General features: G+C 40.2%; 1 protein-coding gene across 5 annotated transcripts in view; it reads left to right on the top strand.

Annotated features, from left to right (window-relative positions):
• Positions 1-272: 272 nt before the first annotated feature.
• CPSF6 (cleavage and polyadenylation specific factor 6) overlaps positions 273-18,029 on the top strand; it is a 30,392-nt gene continuing 12,635 nt past the window's right edge. The window contains exons 1-10 of one of the 5 annotated variants that reach the window (XM_051616565.1): positions 273-406; positions 8,523-8,732; positions 10,444-10,547; positions 11,266-11,411; positions 12,178-12,351; positions 13,407-13,911; positions 15,124-15,216; positions 16,206-16,321; positions 16,581-16,734; positions 17,758-17,952. In XM_051616565.1, coding sequence (XP_051472525.1) covers positions 347-406; positions 8,523-8,732; positions 10,444-10,547; positions 11,266-11,411; positions 12,178-12,351; positions 13,407-13,911; positions 15,124-15,216; positions 16,206-16,321; positions 16,581-16,734; positions 17,758-17,947 — 1,752 coding nt within the window. In that variant the 5' untranslated portion in view covers positions 273-346 and the 3' untranslated portion in view covers positions 17,948-17,952. The remainder of the gene's footprint in view (positions 407-8,522; positions 8,733-10,443; positions 10,548-11,265; positions 11,412-12,177; positions 12,352-13,406; positions 13,912-15,123; positions 15,217-16,205; positions 16,322-16,580; positions 16,735-17,757; positions 17,953-18,029) is intronic. The other 4 variants (XM_051616583.1, XM_051616572.1, XM_051616601.1 and 1 more) reach the window with 4 other exon arrangements.

The following is an 18,029-nucleotide window of genomic DNA, read 5'->3' as shown; positions in this document are numbered from 1 at the left end:
CGCTGAGGAGGCGGCACCGGCTGCCGAGGTTAATTCAACTCCCTGGCTCTGCAGCACTCCAGGCGCTTTTCCTCCGCGGGGCAGCGCTGCCCGCGGCGCGGCGGCAGCGAGAAACACGAGCAGGCGCCGGGCCCCGCAGCCCGAGCCGCACAGACCCCGCGGCCTAGCAGGGCGGGCGGGGCGGGGCGGCTCCCCCGGGGCCGCCGCCCGCCCCGGCGCCGCCGGAAGCGCAGCCCCCCGCGCGGAAGTGACGGCGTCTGCCCGCCCCGCCCGCCCCTGCCCCCCTTCCCGGCGCTCCGGAGCCGGGCGCGGCTGGCGGCGGCCCGAGGCGCGGCCGGGCGGGATCATGGCGGACGGCGTGGACCACATCGACATTTACGCCGATGTGGGCGAGGAATTCAACCAGGTACGCGCGGCCGGCGGGCGCGGCGCGGCCCCTCCTCCCCCTCCCTTCCTCCCTCCCTCCCCCGCCCGCCGCGCCGCCTGCAGGCCCGGCCGCGCCGCCGCCATTGTTCGGCCCGTCCCGCCGCGGGGCTTTCCCGCCGCCGCCCCAGCGTGCGGGGCTGCGCAGGGACGGGGCGGGGGCGGCCGGCCCGGCCCGCGGGGCTGGTGGGGCCCGGCGGGAGCGCCGCGGCGCTCGGCTGCCGTCCGAGGGCAGGCTGCGGGCGGGCAGGGCGGGAGCGGGGCCGCCGGGCGCCGGGCCGGACGCCCGCCCGCCTGCCCGCCCGCCCGCCTGCCTCTCTCTCTCCCTCCCTCCCTCCCTTCCGTCTCAAAGGCCCGCGCAGGAGCGGCTCCAGATCCCTCGCCCGCCGCGGCGCGGAGGAGCCCGGGCCCTCCCGGGCGCGGTGCGGGGAGCGGCCGCTGCTCCCGGCCCGGGAAGTGCTGCCATTGTTCGCGGAGGAGCGGAGAAGCCGCCGGGCGGGAGCAGTTTGTCGGACGCTCGTTGCGGGGCGGACAGAGCTAGTGCAGCTTCCTTCTGCATCAGTGGAGACACTGCCTTCCTGTTTTATAGTCTTGAATTCCTTGTTCTCTCCTAGTCGTTAAAAAAAGTCCCGCAGCTTTTCTCTAGAGGAGGAGCTCTTCTTTCAGTGAGGAAGTGCATGAAATAAACAGAACTTGCCTCGATTACAGACACTCCGCTTTTATTTGTTTTGTTCCCCCCTCATCATTCCCAAAAATCTCTGTGCCTGCTTTCCTGCCGAAACCTGATGTTCTTACCGGTTGTGTGTGCAGTCTGCCCTGTTTGTGACTCTTCTGCATCTGCAGGTTGTGTTGCCCCAGATCGCATTGTTCCTGCCCTAGAACTTAAATAACTGAGAACATCTGCACTTTCGTACATTTACTGGGCTTATTAAGTGATGCCCAGTTGTGTGCCTGCCTGCCCTACAGAAAACTAGGAAATAGGGAGTACATTATGGATGTCATAGTTAAATTGGATAGCAACTTTATCATTATCTCAGGAGACTTTAATGCTTTAGACATTTATCGATAAAATAACTCAGAAGATGAACAATTTGATAAAGGTATAGTATAAAATAATGCCATACCAGAGGACAGATGATGGAGAGGATTGATTTGCTCTTAGTTTGTCTACCTGTGCAGGTTTCTCCCTTACAGCTGAAGACCATTATATGAATTTCAGTGGAGGTGAACCCTAGCACAGAGACCATTCAGCCTAAGAGTACATTCTTCACCTTTCTTTAATAACTTGGTTTTGTTTTAATCAGTTCCAGGTGAAACACTGATAACAAATAAAGTTTTTAAGGAAAAAAAGTGTGTAATTCACGTATGCAGAAGCCTTCGGAGTCCATTATCAGTTCTGTGCTGTAAGTGTAGTGCAGATACTGCCGGAAGAAAAGTGGTGGGGATGCTCTGTTGCACTCACATGGTCCTGGTCTACTCAGGTTGTGGTTAATATTCATATTCCCTGTAGCCATGGTGCAAGGAAGGATGATGGTACAGATGATGAAGTGAGTCTAGAGATGATTTGGCTTAGCAGTCAGGAGATCCTTTTGTTCTTTCCACTGTATTCATCCTGGTTGCTCTCGGGCTGCAGCTGCATTTCTGCAGTCTGCTTCCTCAGCTTGTGAACCTTCCAAATTACAAGGCAGAAAAGTGAGAGTAGGCTAGTGCTCCTTTTCCCTCGGCTTGGGTTCTGTTTTGCTTTTTTTCTCCCAGAAGTTTTTTCTTTTCCAAGTTTCATTTTTTGGACTTTCGTGTAGTCTCAGGACCCGAGTTATACTGTGAGAGATTGACACCTTTGTACTTTCCCATTTTCTTCTGTCAAGTACAAAAGGCAGCTACTGAAGTCTTTCTTACTACCTCTAATTCTGACATTGTGATGGGTCCTCTAGAAGCTTCTAGTAATGAGTTACTGTTTCTGATTCAAAGTCCGAAGCTTAAATTGATAAGACAGGACATGGTTCTGATGGTTGAAGATGACAGTTGAACAAATACTAAAGCAGAAGGTGATTTGCATTGGTTTGTTGATGTAGCAGACATTTTATAGAACACCATATTTGTAAGGACAAACTACTGTATGTGTGGAGTGGTAAGCTGTTGGTTTGTGATTGTGTTGTGCTGTGTTAATTTGACTTACTAATATTTGTTCAAGTTGGACTGTAGGAACCACTAGTTTTGCCAGTAGCAGGGACTGAAAAGTATACTGTGTGGTTTTGCCATTCTTCTGGGTACAGTATAACTGTATTTGTACCCAAGCTGGGACAGGAGTTTTGTTTGCAGCTGTAGTAAATGGGTCATTTAGGGCTTGTGGCTGGATGAGTTTCATTTGGTTGTTTTATCTTGCTCTGGGGCTCAAGGTACAGCTCCTTGAGGCTCCTCTGAGGGTTTTTTTTAATGCCTTCTTGCAGGAGAGGCGGGGGAGGGATGTTCTGCGTGATTAGTGCTAAATGAACCATAGGGGTGAAATAAAGACCACAGAGCTGTGGCTTTACAAGCTGGCTAAGATGGATGACAGCTGAGAACTGTCTTGGGTTGTATTTGGTGTTGGTTGCAATGAACTGACTAACTTGACTTAAGTCAGATATGTTAGTGAAAAATGTATCTTCCTCATTCCATCTGGAATTAATAAAAACTGTCTGTCAGTGTTGCCTCTTACTCTTTCAGTAACTTATTGATCATCATAATCATGTGCTTTGTCCTTGGGCTTACAGTTTTAATCAATTTGGCTCCCACTCGTTGTATTTACATTTTTTTAAATTGTGTTGGGGTTTTTTTTGAGAACTTGGTTAAGTAATTTTCCATTTTATTCTTCCAAGCTGGCTCCCCCATCAGCAGTCTTTCATATTTATTTAAAGTATTTTTTTGAGTCAAGAGTCCTGTAGGTGTAATACTTCTGCATACATTGCTTGTGACCTGTAAGAAGTAGGTATTGTGTGGCATGTTTTACTTCAACCATCTCTACACGTTACATGTCTTGCTTTTCAAGAAAGAGATCTGCTTTGCTGCATGTGAGAACTGCAGTATCTGTACGCAAGTGGCTGAGGCTGGCATTCTCTTGATGGCAGAAGGCTGCAGTTTCATTAGGGGCCCTTTAGCAAATATTAGGGTATGTTTCCATATGCAGAAAAATAGAGTATCGTACATTACACTTAGATAATGAGCCTCTGCATGAGGCCAGCTCTGGTCTGACTCAGGTTTGCCTGCAACTTCGGCCAGCAAACTGGGTTACTTTCCTGCAGGCATGAAGATGTGACCATGCTTTGCCAAGTCCTCTGATGCTCTGATCAACTTTGCATTTCCCAGGATGTTTTGTTTGTTTTTCACATACCCACACACACGTAATTGAACAGTAAGAAACCTGGTTTTATAAAACTTACGTGTACATATAAAAATCCTTCTGATCAAGCAGAAGATACGAAACAATTTAAGGGTCTCTTATTTTAATGCTGTGGAAAAATAACTTGCTTTTTTTGTACTCTGATGGGAATACTTGTCTTGTTGCATTGTGGATATGTCTAAACGTGCCGTGCCTGTAGTGTTCTAATTTGATATTTAAATGCTAACAAATTAGAAATGAAAGAGTTTTGACTGTATTTTGTAACTGGATAATAAACATGATTTAGATGGAGTAAGCAGCTAAGAGGCTAATTCTCTGGAAACGTCTGTGGCTACAGATTCTTCAGAATTTTAGTTACTCTCTTAATTTCTTTTCTGTAGCATGAAAATACTTTCTGTGTAATTAATAATGAAAGATACCATTTAATAGCCACATAAACCGGGTTGTTTTTAATAACTTTTATATCAGGAAGGCAGTTGTCTTGTTATGGGAGGAGATGGATGTGTTGTAGTGTAATAAATTTCTACTCAAAAGGGCAGAGCTGTCCTGGTCATAAAAAAAATAATCTGGCAGACCTGCATTTATTATAAGAGTATATGAAATACCTTATTGCATATGTATTTCATTAGTTCTGTTGGTCTGCTGAAAGGGGCCTGGGGAAAGATAGCCTTTGTAGCAAGCTGCAAAGAAAACTTGAGACCATCTCGTCTGGTGCCTCAGCCTTGTTCTAATGCAAACAGCAACAGTACCTGCATTTAATTTGTACTTTTGACTACCTGTGAATTTTTACTGACTCTATTTGACAAGGGATCAGATTGTATGAATTTTAGTGGTGTGCCAGTTGTAGAGCTGGGAGTGTTTGGGCCTGTAAACTTGAGTCTTATGGTCTAACAAACTTCACCGTAGTGGATGTATTTCTGCCACAGGCCATGTGCTATTTTAGAAACATCAAAGGCCTGCTGTTTTTTTAAGGTTCCAGTTTCTGTGTTCAGACAGCTCATCAAGACCAGAAAGATTTTTGCTTATCTCTTTAACTTGTTATTCTTCAGGACATAAAAACTTCTTTTTTTTTAAAGTGAGGTACTAAGGTATATTTTGAGTTTTTGACCATAAATATTGTAACTTGAATGAAAAAAGTGATAAGGGAGAAGGTGAATAATTAACTTTTTCTTAATAATGTTTTTTTCAGAAATTATAGTAAATATTTTTTCATGAAATTGTATTTACGTCACTATTTTTTAATGTCTTATTGGAGGTGTAATTTACTGTTTAACTCTGTAATTGAATAGTGTTGTGCACAAAAAGCAGTCTCAGAGATGTATGTACAGTTTAAATAAATTTTATTTTTAAAAGAAAGCTATTTTCAAAAAGCATTTGTAAAGGGAGTGACCAGTTCTGTGCAAGTTCCAAAAAGAAATAACTCCTTTTAATTTGTCCCTTCTGGACATGACTGTAATGTTCTATGTGTTGATGGCTTTCAAATTTGAATGTTGCAAAACACTAAACAAAATGTTGAGGAAGGGCTGAATAACTGAAAGTGTAGCAGCTTCTCTGACATGGGTCTTTGAGAATAGATCTTTTCAGTACCCTTTTTATTTATGCAGTCCCACTTAATAGCACACAGTGTGGAATTTCAGTCCTGATTTCCCAGAGCAAATGATCTAGTATTTCAGTCTGTGGTCTAGTTAAAATACATGCTTTGGAAATGTATTGCTATTCTGATTTGAGTGTAGAGGGGGCCAGAGTAATGGTGCCAACTTGGCTTCTTAGCTAAAGAAGTCGGAACAGGTCAAAAAACAATTCCTGGTACAGGCAGAGCATTTCTTGAAATAGCTGAGGTTAGAAAAGTGACACTTCCGGTATTATTTTTCTTACTCTTCATCATCTAGGAAAGAAGGGTGTGTTTAGGTAAGTTTCCATGGTACATGTTTGAAGGAAGAGTTGTTTGATCTTGTGCAACAGCCATTGAGACACTTTTTTCCTTCTACATTTGCAGTTGCTGACTCAGATAATTCTTAATCATTTAACTGCACACCTTGTTGACAGACTGGTAACTGAATGGATTCTGTTCTGGCTGCAAAACCAGCACGATGTAAGAAGAGATAATGGTGAAGAGCATCAGGTTTTCTGTTGTGCCTTTATTGATTTAAATTAAGGCGATGCTATTGAGCGCTTTTATCATTGTTGTCACCCCCCTTCCCTTCCCCTTCTCCCCCCCAAGTTACATGCAGACTGTGCTGCCCTAATAATTTTCTCTCTCTCCTTTGCTGGTGACCTGAAAACCTATGCCATAGAAACTTGATATGTTTCAGAGGAGTTTCTTGCTACTAGGGAAGTGCAGCAGAGCTGTGGACTGCTGCCTGCTCCAGTATTTTGGCAGTTTTGACCTCAGCCTTCTCAGGGAGATAGGTTAGTGTACATTTGCTGTAAGACTGGTGGCTGCCTGTTTAGATCTGTCTACCAAGACTAAATTCTACTTCCCTGAAGTCATCATCTATACACACAGATGGCTAGAATTCCTGCACATTAGCAGAAGATTTCCTTGATTGTCTTGTGACATCATCCTTAACCTTGCTGTAAGATGTCATGTTTAGGCCTGTCCCAGGCAGCTCTCCAAACCTACTTGCATTAGCTGTGATGATAGGAGGAATCAAACAGAGAAAACTGGACAGACTGGGTAAAAATATTAAACCCTTGCTTGATGGTAATCATGATAAACTTACCTTAAGAGAGAGAATTTGTCTGTTGAAGATTAGAGTGTATTGGAACAGTGCATTTTATCGAGGATTGAATCTACTTGTTTCAAAGTAGATGCCAAAACTTAGCTTATATGTTAGTGTTTTGTTGTTTTGTTTTGTGTGGGTTTTTTTGGTTTTTTTTTTGTTTGTTTTTGTTTTGTTTGTTTGTTGGGGTTTTTTTGGGGGTGTTTTTTTTTTTTTAAGTGATACTCTCTGAGTAGCAGTTAAAAATGCTTTCATGTTTTCAGGACAGCTGATCTGATGACGACTGGATAGATTGGGTTTTCAACCAAGATTAATATCTTTGCAGCCTGTTCTTTGTGGAATCCAACTTGATTATCTCTAGTTGCCATATTTGGTACCTTGAACTATTGTATGTAGGATGGTTGTGTGGGTTTTTAGACACAAACTGGCAAGATAAAGTACACTGAAATGTCTCTGATATCAAAAACTGGTGAGGCAGTTACTGTTCTGGGTCAGGGTAGAAGAGTCCAGGAACCCTCTGCAGGCTTTTGAAGTCCAGCTTTTGCATTTGGCAAAGCAAATTGTGAAAGTGAATATAGAAGAAGGTGCTTAACATTAAACACTGCTAGGCTCTCCTAAGCTTTGTCAACTTCTCTCTTGTTCACTGAGAAGTTACTGTGTTCCTGTCTGTAGACATTTAGATGGGGCCTGCCTCTCACACAGAACAGGGTCTTCAGTTATAAGTGATTGGTAGGATAGTAAAAAAGGACAGCAGCATCCCATTGTGGAATTGATCACCATTGGATATGATGAATGACAGTTTATAAGCTAAAAAATGGCAAGTACCAAAAGAAGTCTTTCTTTTAAAAAATAGTTCCTTAACACAAATATACAACACCCAGCTTCATTCATATTTTGAATTAAGTGATCCCACTGATTAAGGTTACTCCGTGATTTAAAAAAAGCTTTTGCATGTTTTTGTGAGGGAGATAATTGTTATTTATAGTCAGTGTTTTACACTTCTCTTAATTTAAGTCGGTCTTCTGTGGTGACATCACAGTTGTCTTTATAATAAAAAGTAATGTGACTTGAAAGTAGCACATCAGCAGATTGAGGCAGTTGTTACTCAGGACTTTTTTGGACCACTTTTCCACCACACTTGGGGTCTGAAGGACCACTGATTGATCTTGACCCATCTTTTCCCATTTAGCAGGTAGGGTGCAGTTGCTGGGCACATGAAGCAGATCTTCTGGAGGAGCTAATTTCCATTCCTTGTGAAAGGAATCTACTTCACTTGGCCAGAACTGTGCCGTAACCTGTACCAACACAAGGGAGATGAGTGATTCACTCCAAAACCCTACAGTGCTTTTCTGAACCAAAATGTTCCAGCTGTGGTGTTGTAGAATAGTCCCTCTGTAGCCCATTAATAGATCTATGTATAATAAATGCAAACTCTGGTTTATTAAATTTAATGAAACAAAAATAGAATGCTGTCGCTGTCTGGACCCTTTCTGAATGAAAAGATAAAGTTAGGAATGCAATAGAAATCTGAAAAAGAATAATGTGTTTGTCAGTAGGGCTCTTCTTGAAGCTTGATCTGTTCACTCTACTAAATGTTTTGATGGAAAAAAGGTTTGCTTGAGAGAGAGTATTAGCCTCATTTTGGACCTTGCTTATACTTGTTCCAAGTCTCTTAATTCTGGGAGTAGGGCTTGTGGGATTTTAGGATTTCTGTTTATATTACAAGGGCGGAAGTATTGCAAAAAAGTGGCAAGAGGTATCTTTTGTGTATTCCACCCCCCCCACCTCCCCCCTCCCGCAGTTTAGAATATAATAGAAGTTGTAAGAATTTTCTATATTTTACTGAGGATGAAACTAGGGGTTAGGTTTTCAGCAGGGTTCTATAGCTATTGGATCAGACTTGCTGTGTCTGTGGAATGTGGCAGCTACCACAGCATTTTATTTCAAGTCAGTTTTAAGTGTTCAGTGTGAAGTATAACAAGGTGTGTTTTTTATTTTAGGAAGCTGAATATGGTGGGCATGATCAGATTGATTTATATGATGATGTAATTTCTCCATCTGCGAATAATGGAGATGCCCCAGAAGATCGCGATTACATGGATTCTCTTCCACCATCTGTTGGGGATGATGTAGGTAAAGGAGCTGCACCAAATGTTGTCTATACATATACTGGAAAAAGAATTGCCTTGTACATTGGAAATCTTACTTGGGTAAGTATCTTTTTACTATTTAGGCACAGCCAGGAATTTTAAAGTTGTTATCATAGTTCTTTGTAAATATTTTTGGCTTAAAAATTGTTCTGTATGAAATATTGAAGAGTATAGCAAGAAAAGTGGTTCTTTGTTTTTTTAATTTTAACTGAAAATTAAACCTGTCTGAAGCGTCTTAATGTCTAAAACATTGAGGAAGTCTTCAGTAAATATGAACTTTAAAGTTTCTTCTTGTGTTTTAAGTGTTACGAAGGGTGATGTGTTCCTACCGTCGTCTTAAGTTTCTTAGTTGGCTGAAAGAGAGAGGAGAACAAGCTTTAAACTATCAAATTAATCTTGCAGAGACTTTGGAGCTACTGAACAAACCTATTTTTTACTAAACTCTGAAGTTTTTAGTTTAAAAAGAATCTGGATGTTTTTTTGAAACTACTTTTCACCTTTTTCCAGAGCCTTTTTTTTCCACTTCCCTTTTTCCAGGCCAGTGACTCTTTCAACAACACTGTTTTAGTGTATTTGCCTTAAGGCTTATTTCTGCCATCCCAGGAGTAACAGGTTTGGTATAACTCACTGAACTGCAGTTGCCCTTAAGACAATTACTCTTGTTAGAATTAAAGCATTTTGCAATCAATTGCAGTTAAGTAAACAAAGTAGCTGAATCAGTAGCCGAATTAACTGGAGTTTGTATCTGCTTATCTGAAATAAAACTTCCAAGTCCACACATGAAGAGTTCTCATTCAGGTTCTTTTTCCCATCTGATTAATTTCTTACTAGTGCTAAACTTGGAAGCTAATGCCTTAGGGATACCTTAGGTGTTTGTCATTACTTATTATAATATCCTAATTTCGGGAGCTAATATATAAGTAAAGGAGCATTTGACTTAAGAGTTGTACCATTCTAAAATAAATTAATGGGATCAGTAAAATGCACAGAATTAGCTGAACTCATCCAAGTCAAATGTCACAGTTTCTAATGCAGGTGGCCCAGTCTGCAGCAATTTGTACTCATTCCTCATTATTTGGCTTCACAAAGTTATCCATGAAAAAATTAATTTATTTCCTTTATAGCACTGCTGTTGTATTTGTTTTCTCTGCATTTAGCTCTCAGTGATTTGTTTACTTTTTAAAGAAGCCTTGATTTAAGAGAGATCACATAAGTCGTTCAGAATCTTGAAACCCTGTTTTGCAGTTCTCATATGAAATTTAAAGAGAAGATGGAGTTACAGAAGCAGGAAGAAAATCATAAGTACTGGTGTATTTGTATATCTTTGGATATGAGTGAAATTGTTAAATGTTAGTAGTAATTAATAAGAATTTACAGCAAGTAGGTTTGGTTAAGTGGAAGCTGTTGCTTCTAATGATGGTTTCATCAGAAGGAGTAAAAAAAGATCAGCTGTGAAAAAGGTAACAGTTACTGAAATGTTCAGTTGAAACTCTCAGAAAACAAAAGTTACTCAAATACAATTTTGGGGGGATATATAATAGCCGGTATTCTTTGTGGAGGAGTTGGTGCAGTGTAGCATATGAGGAAGTGTGAATATTGTGAACATTAATTTTCTGAGAACTAGAAATGACTGCTCTCTGAAAGAGAAAATATTGACAATCTGAATAAGGTATTCTTCTCCATCAGTTTTGTACCAAATAAAATAAAAAGCCTGGAAAACCATGGTGTTTTGGATAAGCTTTCATAGTTTAATATTAAAAATATTTTTCAGTGGACAACAGATGAAGACTTAACTGAAGCAGTTCACTCGCTGGGGGTAAATGATATTTTGGAGATAAAATTTTTTGAAAATCGTGCTAATGGCCAGTCTAAAGGGTAAGAAGTTGTATTTGTTTTTTCTGTACGTGGACTGAAGTTTGGGAGAGTGGAAATGGGGAGAGAGTTCTTAATTTTCATAACTGTTAGCATGTGAACTGGTAATCTGTTTATTTAAATCCAACAATGATTTGGTGTACAATTTCATACTAATGACTTGTATTTCAGGCATAATCATGATGGTACAGTGTTGCTCAGCATTTTTTGAGTTAAATCTTGTTGGTAATCTTCCTTAAGACTGTAGATTTCAGTTACTGTAGTGGTGATATTTGTTGTTCCTCATAGTGTAAATATTGGTACCCCAACCTCCATTTTTAAGTCTTTATGTGCTTTATTTTCCATTAACTGTTGGAAGTGAGTGCTTGAGCCCATTTTTCATTGGCACACTAATCTTCCTTCCATAATGAAAACGCACTGAGTGCTTGATCATAACTCGATAGTATGAATTCATATATAGTGTGTTGACACTGCCAAAAAGGTGCCTTTGTGATATATTTTGATCCATCTAGTACTTACACTTGTGGTGGTTCATATATGCCCTAGCGTAAGTTATTGTATCTGTTCTGAAAACTGGACTAAGTGCTGTGACACAGTTTCTGTATTTAGTTTTCAAATATTCTTTTGCTTAGTGTGTAACCTTTTTCCTGAGGCGTCAGGATATCCAGGAAATGGAAAAAACTGTTGTGTATTTTTTTCTTTTCTTTTTTCTTTCTTTCAGATTTGCCCTTGTGGGTGTGGGATCAGAAGCATCCTCCAAAAAGCTGATGGATTTATTGCCTAAAAGAGAATTGCATGGGCAGAATCCTGTTGTGACTCCATGTAATAAACAATTTCTGAGTCAGTTTGAAATGCAGTCAAGGAAAAGTAAGCCTTTCTTATGTACCGTCTTGGAGAAGTAGGTGCTGATTCCAAAAGTGATTCTGCAGCTTTTCTCTCAGCATCTGATAGATTCTACATGGTTTAAAATAGCTATAAAGTATTTCCAGTGAGGTGAATGAAGCTGCAGCTTTGTTTAAAGATGGTCATCTTAAAAATAAAAATTAAAAAGGGCCCACATAATACTGAAGATGTGTTGTATTGGAAGAACAAGCCCTCACTGAAAGAAGGTTGCAGCTTTGTGAAGTTCTTTTCCTGGAGTTAAAGAAGCTTTCTCATTTTCTTGTGGATTTAATTAAACAAACAAACAAACAACACAAAACAACAAAAATCCCACAAAAACACAAAACCAAAACAGCATTGAGAAGTTTAACATTTTTTGACAAATTTGGATTCAATTCTGATGTCCAGGTAAATTGTCCTTATGATAAAATTAGGATGCTTTTCCTCCAGCACCTCGTCTTGTGCTTTCCAGTCCTAATGTGTAAATGTGTTCCTTTGTGGTCTTGGGCTGCATTTAAGGAAGGACTGACAGTCTCCCCAGATGCTATTCCATCAGTATGGGGGTACTGGAACACTGCCTTCTTTAGCAAAGCACACTTTCCTCCCCAAATAGTTTTGAATTTAGGTACCAAGGAACAGGTTGGTGCTAGTAGGGTCATGCTTTAGCACTACATAAAAGTTTAGATCGAGAGTTGAAAAAGCTTTAACCTGTTTTGATTTATGTAATTATACTTTGGCTTTTCTGTTGCAGCCACACAGTCTGGCCAGATGTCTGGGGAAGGTAAAGCTGGTCCTCCAGGAGGAAGCTCACGAGCAGCATTTCCACCAAGTAACAGAGGGCGAGGTCGTTTTCCAGGTGCCATTCCAGGTGGAGACAGATTCCCTGGACCGGCAGGGCCAGGAGGGCCACCACCACCTTTCCCGGGTAAAATAATTAATATGTGGAGTTTGTTTAATTTCTGTTTTCTTGTACTAGTGCAGCATACTTACTGAGGAATTCTAAAGATCAGGGCAATTCAGTAGTGTGCTATTATCAGTGCCCACATCTGGATTGTAGGATTCAACATTATTTCTCTGTTGATATTCAGACAGGGAGCTGTACCTAAAAATTTCATAGCAATATAATAACATTTTTAGATACATAATTTATAATGTGTCAATGTCTGTATTTTTAAAGTATGAAAAAATTGATAGATTGTGTTAGCAAGTAGACTTGCCTTAGGTGTAGTATAGTTCAGATTTTGTGATTTGCTATATGGGGTGAGAATGCCTGTTTCAGAGTGTAAAATAATGCAGTTCCTTACTGCATTGCAAGTTTGCACATCATCAGAAATTCAGCTTTGATCCCTGCATGCTGACAGGTTAGTTAGTTGATGCTTAGAATGCCACAAATTTGAAGAAGAGGTGTTCATGTTTAGTCAGGTGTCTGATATGGAAGGAATCAGACTTGCTTTGCAGCCAAGTTCTCATTTAATTCAGCGTAATTGTTTTTAATGAATGCCATTCAGTAGTAGATTGTCTATAACAGTCGAAGGGACATGGTGAAATTGAAAAAACCTCATGAGGACCTGAAAGCAGGTTTGGATACTGCATTTACCTTACCTTCTCCCATATAGCTTTTCCCATGTTTTTAATATATATATTATATCTTACACCCCAGGTGAAAGAGTAGCTGCAGGATGAAGGATGCAATGTCTTCTAGTTTTTGTAAGCTTTTGGGGGGTTTTGGTAACAATAGCAGGTGATTAACTGATTGGGGAGGCATGTTGTCAGCTTTCAAGTTAGTGTTGTTCTCTTTAGATACTGATAGTCAAGCAACTTACACATTTTCTAAGCATAAGTTGTAAATTGATCAGTGAGGGTTGTTTTCTGTTTTTTTTGTTTGTTTTTAAGAGTAAAGAAGGCAAGAATTGTAATTATTAATTATTTTATTAATAGTTACTAATTTTGTTTTTGTTGTTTATTTATTTTTTATTTTAGCTGGACAAACCCCCCCACGTCCACCTTTAGGTCCTCCTGGCCCGCCAGGCCCGCCAGGCCCTCCACCTCCTGGTCAGGTCCTCCCACCTCCATTAGCTGGACCTCCTAATCGTGGTGACCGTCCACCACCACCAGTTCTGTTTCCAGGACAGCCTTTTGGTCAGCCTCCACTTGGGCCACTTCCTCCAGGCCCTCCACCACCTGTTCCAGGCTACGGGCCACCACCAGGTCCGCCACCACCTCAGCAGGGTCCACCTCCACCTCCGGGTCCATTTCCCCCTCGTCCACCTGGCCCTCTTGGGCCACCCCTGACTCTTGCTCCTCCTCCACATCTCCCTGGGCCACCTCCAGGTGCTCCACCACCTGCACCACATGTGAATCCAGCTTTCTTCCCCCCACCTGCCAATAGTGGAATACCTACTTCAGACAGCCGTGGCCCACCTCCAACAGATCCATATGGCCGACCTCCACCATATGACAGAGGTGACTATGGGCCACCTGGAAGGTGAGTGCTTTTGGTGTAATGTGCTTGGTAGATTTTACTCCTCTTGTAGGAAACATTAGATTTTTTCGGTTTTAGTGCAAATTTTAGAAATAATGAAAAATAGGGCTGGAAGGGATCCCACTGGTTTTCTAATTTGCCCCTTTTCACTTGTCTTGGTGAAATATCTCTCATAAACATGTTTGTAGCAGTAAGAAAATCTGGAAGTGCAACACAAGTAATCTTTCCCTTTTCAGCTCTGAACTGTTTGTCTTCACTGTATTTGGCAGTGTCATCATTCTATGTGTTCTACACGCAAACTTACATATTTCCTATGCAGCAGCTTCTGGTTCTGCTTCTGTCTTAAATTCAAATTCTGACTTGTACCTTTTATCATTGTGCTTTGCAAGCTGTCTTTTTAGAATTCTCTGGGCTTCTCCTTTTTGAACATGTGCATATGTTGAGTACATAGCCATACCAAGCTCATACCATTTTCATCTTTCAACAGCTCTGCTTATGCCTTTTTTTTCCCTCAGAATTAAATTCAAAGTTAGTCTTTGTCTCAAAAGCTAGGTGTGAATTTTCTGCAAGACTTTTTATCTTCCTTTTCCTTTCAAGATGTTTCTGCTCATTTGGTGAAGTCTTGCTGTGTTGGTAGCAGTGGCTTTTCCTGTGGTTAATCCTATCTGGGACAGAGTTTTTGAGCCTCTCTCACTTGTCAAGTTTTTCACATCTTGTTTGAAACATTTTTTTTTCATTTGTACTTTCAAGCATCTCTGTCTTGCTTCTGTTTTGTGATTTTTCACCATATTCATCTTTGTCACAGAAATTTTTGGGACAAGTAATAAGAGACACTTTTTACATAGTTACATTTGGATCTTTCAGTTGTGATTATACTGCTAGCATGAGAGACACTTGCTTAAAATGTGTTCTGCAAAGACATTTTGCATCTTTTATCACAAATTGAAGGAAACCCCATGCATCTGTGCATACTCTGTTCATTCAGAAACTATAGAAATAGAAGCATTTGGCTTAACTGCCTGATAGACAAAAAATTATAAGCTGTTGATTGATTGTTTTTTAGCAGACAAAATCAAGGTTGTCTACAGTTTATAGTATGTCTGGGGAGGGAAGGAGTGGGAATAGGACAGTATAACTTACTGTCCAGTATTTTCATTAATAATGTTAAAACTATCATCCATAACTATTTAAATTGTCATTAATTATATATCATAGGCGTTTCACTGGAAATAACATGTCCATAAGAGAAAAATTACATATTCCATTCTATGGGAGGCACACGAAAAATAATACTCAAAACTCAGGGAGGTATGAATTTTTAGACATTTCCTCTTATGCTAAACTGGCTATAGGATCTTGTTCCACTTCTTGCAATTAAGAGGACAGCATTGCTTATTATTCTGCATTTTCTTTCTACCAGAAGAACTAACACTGTTCTAGAAATACCAAGCAGTGGGCCGGTTTTAACAGTCTCAATGTTTGTCTCTAACACATTTCTCAAAATTTTCTATATGATACAGAGACTGGCTAATAGGACACTGCAAAACTGGGAAAATTTTTGTATAGGTTAACTTCTGTTACTTTGGTAACCTTATATAGGCAGCTAATAATTGAAGTTAAAAAGTGCAGTGAGTATGAGGATTCTGCTTTATTTCTTCATCCTTACTGTGAGTGGTTTGGAGATCAAATTGGAACACCTCAAACTTGACCAGAAATAATAATAAATAAAAGAACCACCACAACAAAATTAGCTGTAAAATGTTTAAGTATCATTCAGAAAATTGGGTGTTTTAAATATGATGTACTATATTTGCTTTTCATGAGTTACAGCATTCTGGTCTTAGTTAAGATCTGGGAAACAGGATCATATAGTTCTAATTTCAGTATTGTTATAAAAACTATATTTAATTTTGCTCAAAGTCACATTTGCCTATGTACATGTATTTCCACATCCATTCAATTAAGTTAATATGTACTTTCGTACCTTCAAGGATTTTATTGAAATTATAAATATTTGTAAAGCACAATATTAAGTGCTGCTGAATCTTCAAAGTAGATGGGATGAACAAGAAAAGTCCATTTATACAGCGATATCTGAATTGGTTTTTTTACCATTTTTCTTTTTAGCTTTCAGGATTTGATACTGTAACATGGTCCTTAACAAAAAGCAAACCCAGATCCTGCTTTCTTTTCTGTATATCACTTTGCTTAAAGTTGCAAACTTCAATTGTTAAAACTGCAATGATATCTTCTGAAGTTTTTCTTAACCTTTTAAATACTAGTTTTATTGCTTGCAGAGAAATGGATGCTGCAAGGACACCTCTAAGTGAAGCAGAATTTGAAGAAATCATGAATAGAAATAGGGCAATCTCAAGCAGTGCCATTTCAAGAGCTGTATCAGATGCCAGTGCTGGTTAGTAAAACTCAATTACTGTGTTTGCTGTTCTACCCAACTGAAAACAGTTTTTTTATTTTTCTTGTTGGGAAACTGGCAGCCTCGAAGCCACATTATCCTAATAGGTGGCTGAATCTAGGTACAACTTATGAATGATTTTGTACTATGTCCCAATTAGTTTCTGAGAATGCCTTTTAAAAATGGTGATACTATTACAGAGAAAATATTTGTTTTAATTTGCATAATTTTCTGATAATGCTCTTTGTATCAATTTCAGGGGACTATGGAAGTGCTATAGAGACCTTGGTAACTGCAATTTCCTTAATTAAACAGTCCAAAGTATCTGCAGATGATCGCTGTAAAGTACTTATTAGCTCTCTTCAGGACTGCCTTCATGGAATTGAGTCCAAGTCTTATGGTTCTGGATCCAGGTAAAACTTTCCTCTTCCATCTGTCCTTATTCAAGAAAGGGAAGGTGTAGCATAGAAATAGTTCACAGAGAATAAACTACATCACGTAAGCAGCTCAGTGATTTGCTGAGTTGCACAAGAAATGTGTGAGAGAACCAAATAGGGGTTTCTTGAACTTAGCTACCTTTTAATTTTCAAAATTGATCTGATGAGCTTAAATTTAACCCTTACTTTTATTTAGTTGTATTTTGTATCCTTTCCTACATGGTACTCTTGCAGTGTATAAACTTCAAAATAGAATTATAATTTATCAATAAGGATTTCCAGTGCATAATTTTTATTAGAATTTGGTATTGAAAAATTAAGATTGAGAGTACTTGATGCCATTTTTTGTTTTTCTTAAAATAATTTTCTCCACCCTCGCTGCAGTAGAAATACACTTGAGTTGGGGAAAAAAAAAAGTTGGGCAGAATGATTTTGCCTGTTGTCCTTTGTTATACAATCTAACAATTGAGAGTAGCTAGATTAAAAATTCCTAGACTCTTACGCATCGTACAAGTAAGAGATCCATATTTCTTTCAAAACTTAAATAACACCCCTTTGTGACAGGACAAACACTGAGCCTGTAGTTCATTTGGATACAGTAGCAGTAGTGTGGTTGGCCTGAGTGTTGAAAACACAAAGCTGTTTTTTGGCACGTGCTTTCAGTACACAGAGTAGCAGCAGCGTTGTAGTCATCGTTTGAGCTGAGGTGTGGTGCATTTCCCCAGCTGACTTCATCCATCTCATCCTCCATTCTGAGCATGTACTTTCCAGCTTTTCCTTGATAAGTTGGGAAGTGGATGCACCTTGCTAGCTGTAACTGATTCCTTAGCCACCACCTTCTGTACCAGCTATCTTTTGTGTTACATGCAAACACATCTGCTTCACAGTGAAGAGATTTCTTTCATATCCTTTTTTGGTCAAATTCATACTGGAAATATAAAATGGGCATGTGGATGGCTGGTATGGTGAAGAAAGGTTTAATGAAGTAATTTCTTTTAGAAGACGTGAGCGATCCAGAGAGAGGGACCACAGTAGGTCACGAGAAAAAAGCAGGCGCCACAAATCGCGCAGCAGAGATCGTCACGATGACTATTACCGGGAAAGAAGCCGCGAGAGAGAGAGACATCGTGATCGCGACAGAGATCGCGACAGAGAGAGAGACAGGGAGAGAGAGTATCGTCACCGTTAAAGAAGGTGAGCATTTGTTTCAGGTTCTTGAGCGGTGCTGTTGTTGACTTGCTAGAAGTAACTGCTCTAGGCTTGGGATTATT

Source organism: Apus apus, chromosome 1 (assembly GCF_020740795.1).
Source record: "Apus apus isolate bApuApu2 chromosome 1, bApuApu2.pri.cur, whole genome shotgun sequence".
NCBI classification, from domain to species: Eukaryota; Metazoa; Chordata; class Aves; order Apodiformes; family Apodidae; genus Apus; species Apus apus.
This window is presented reverse-complemented; position numbering and strand designations above follow the sequence as displayed.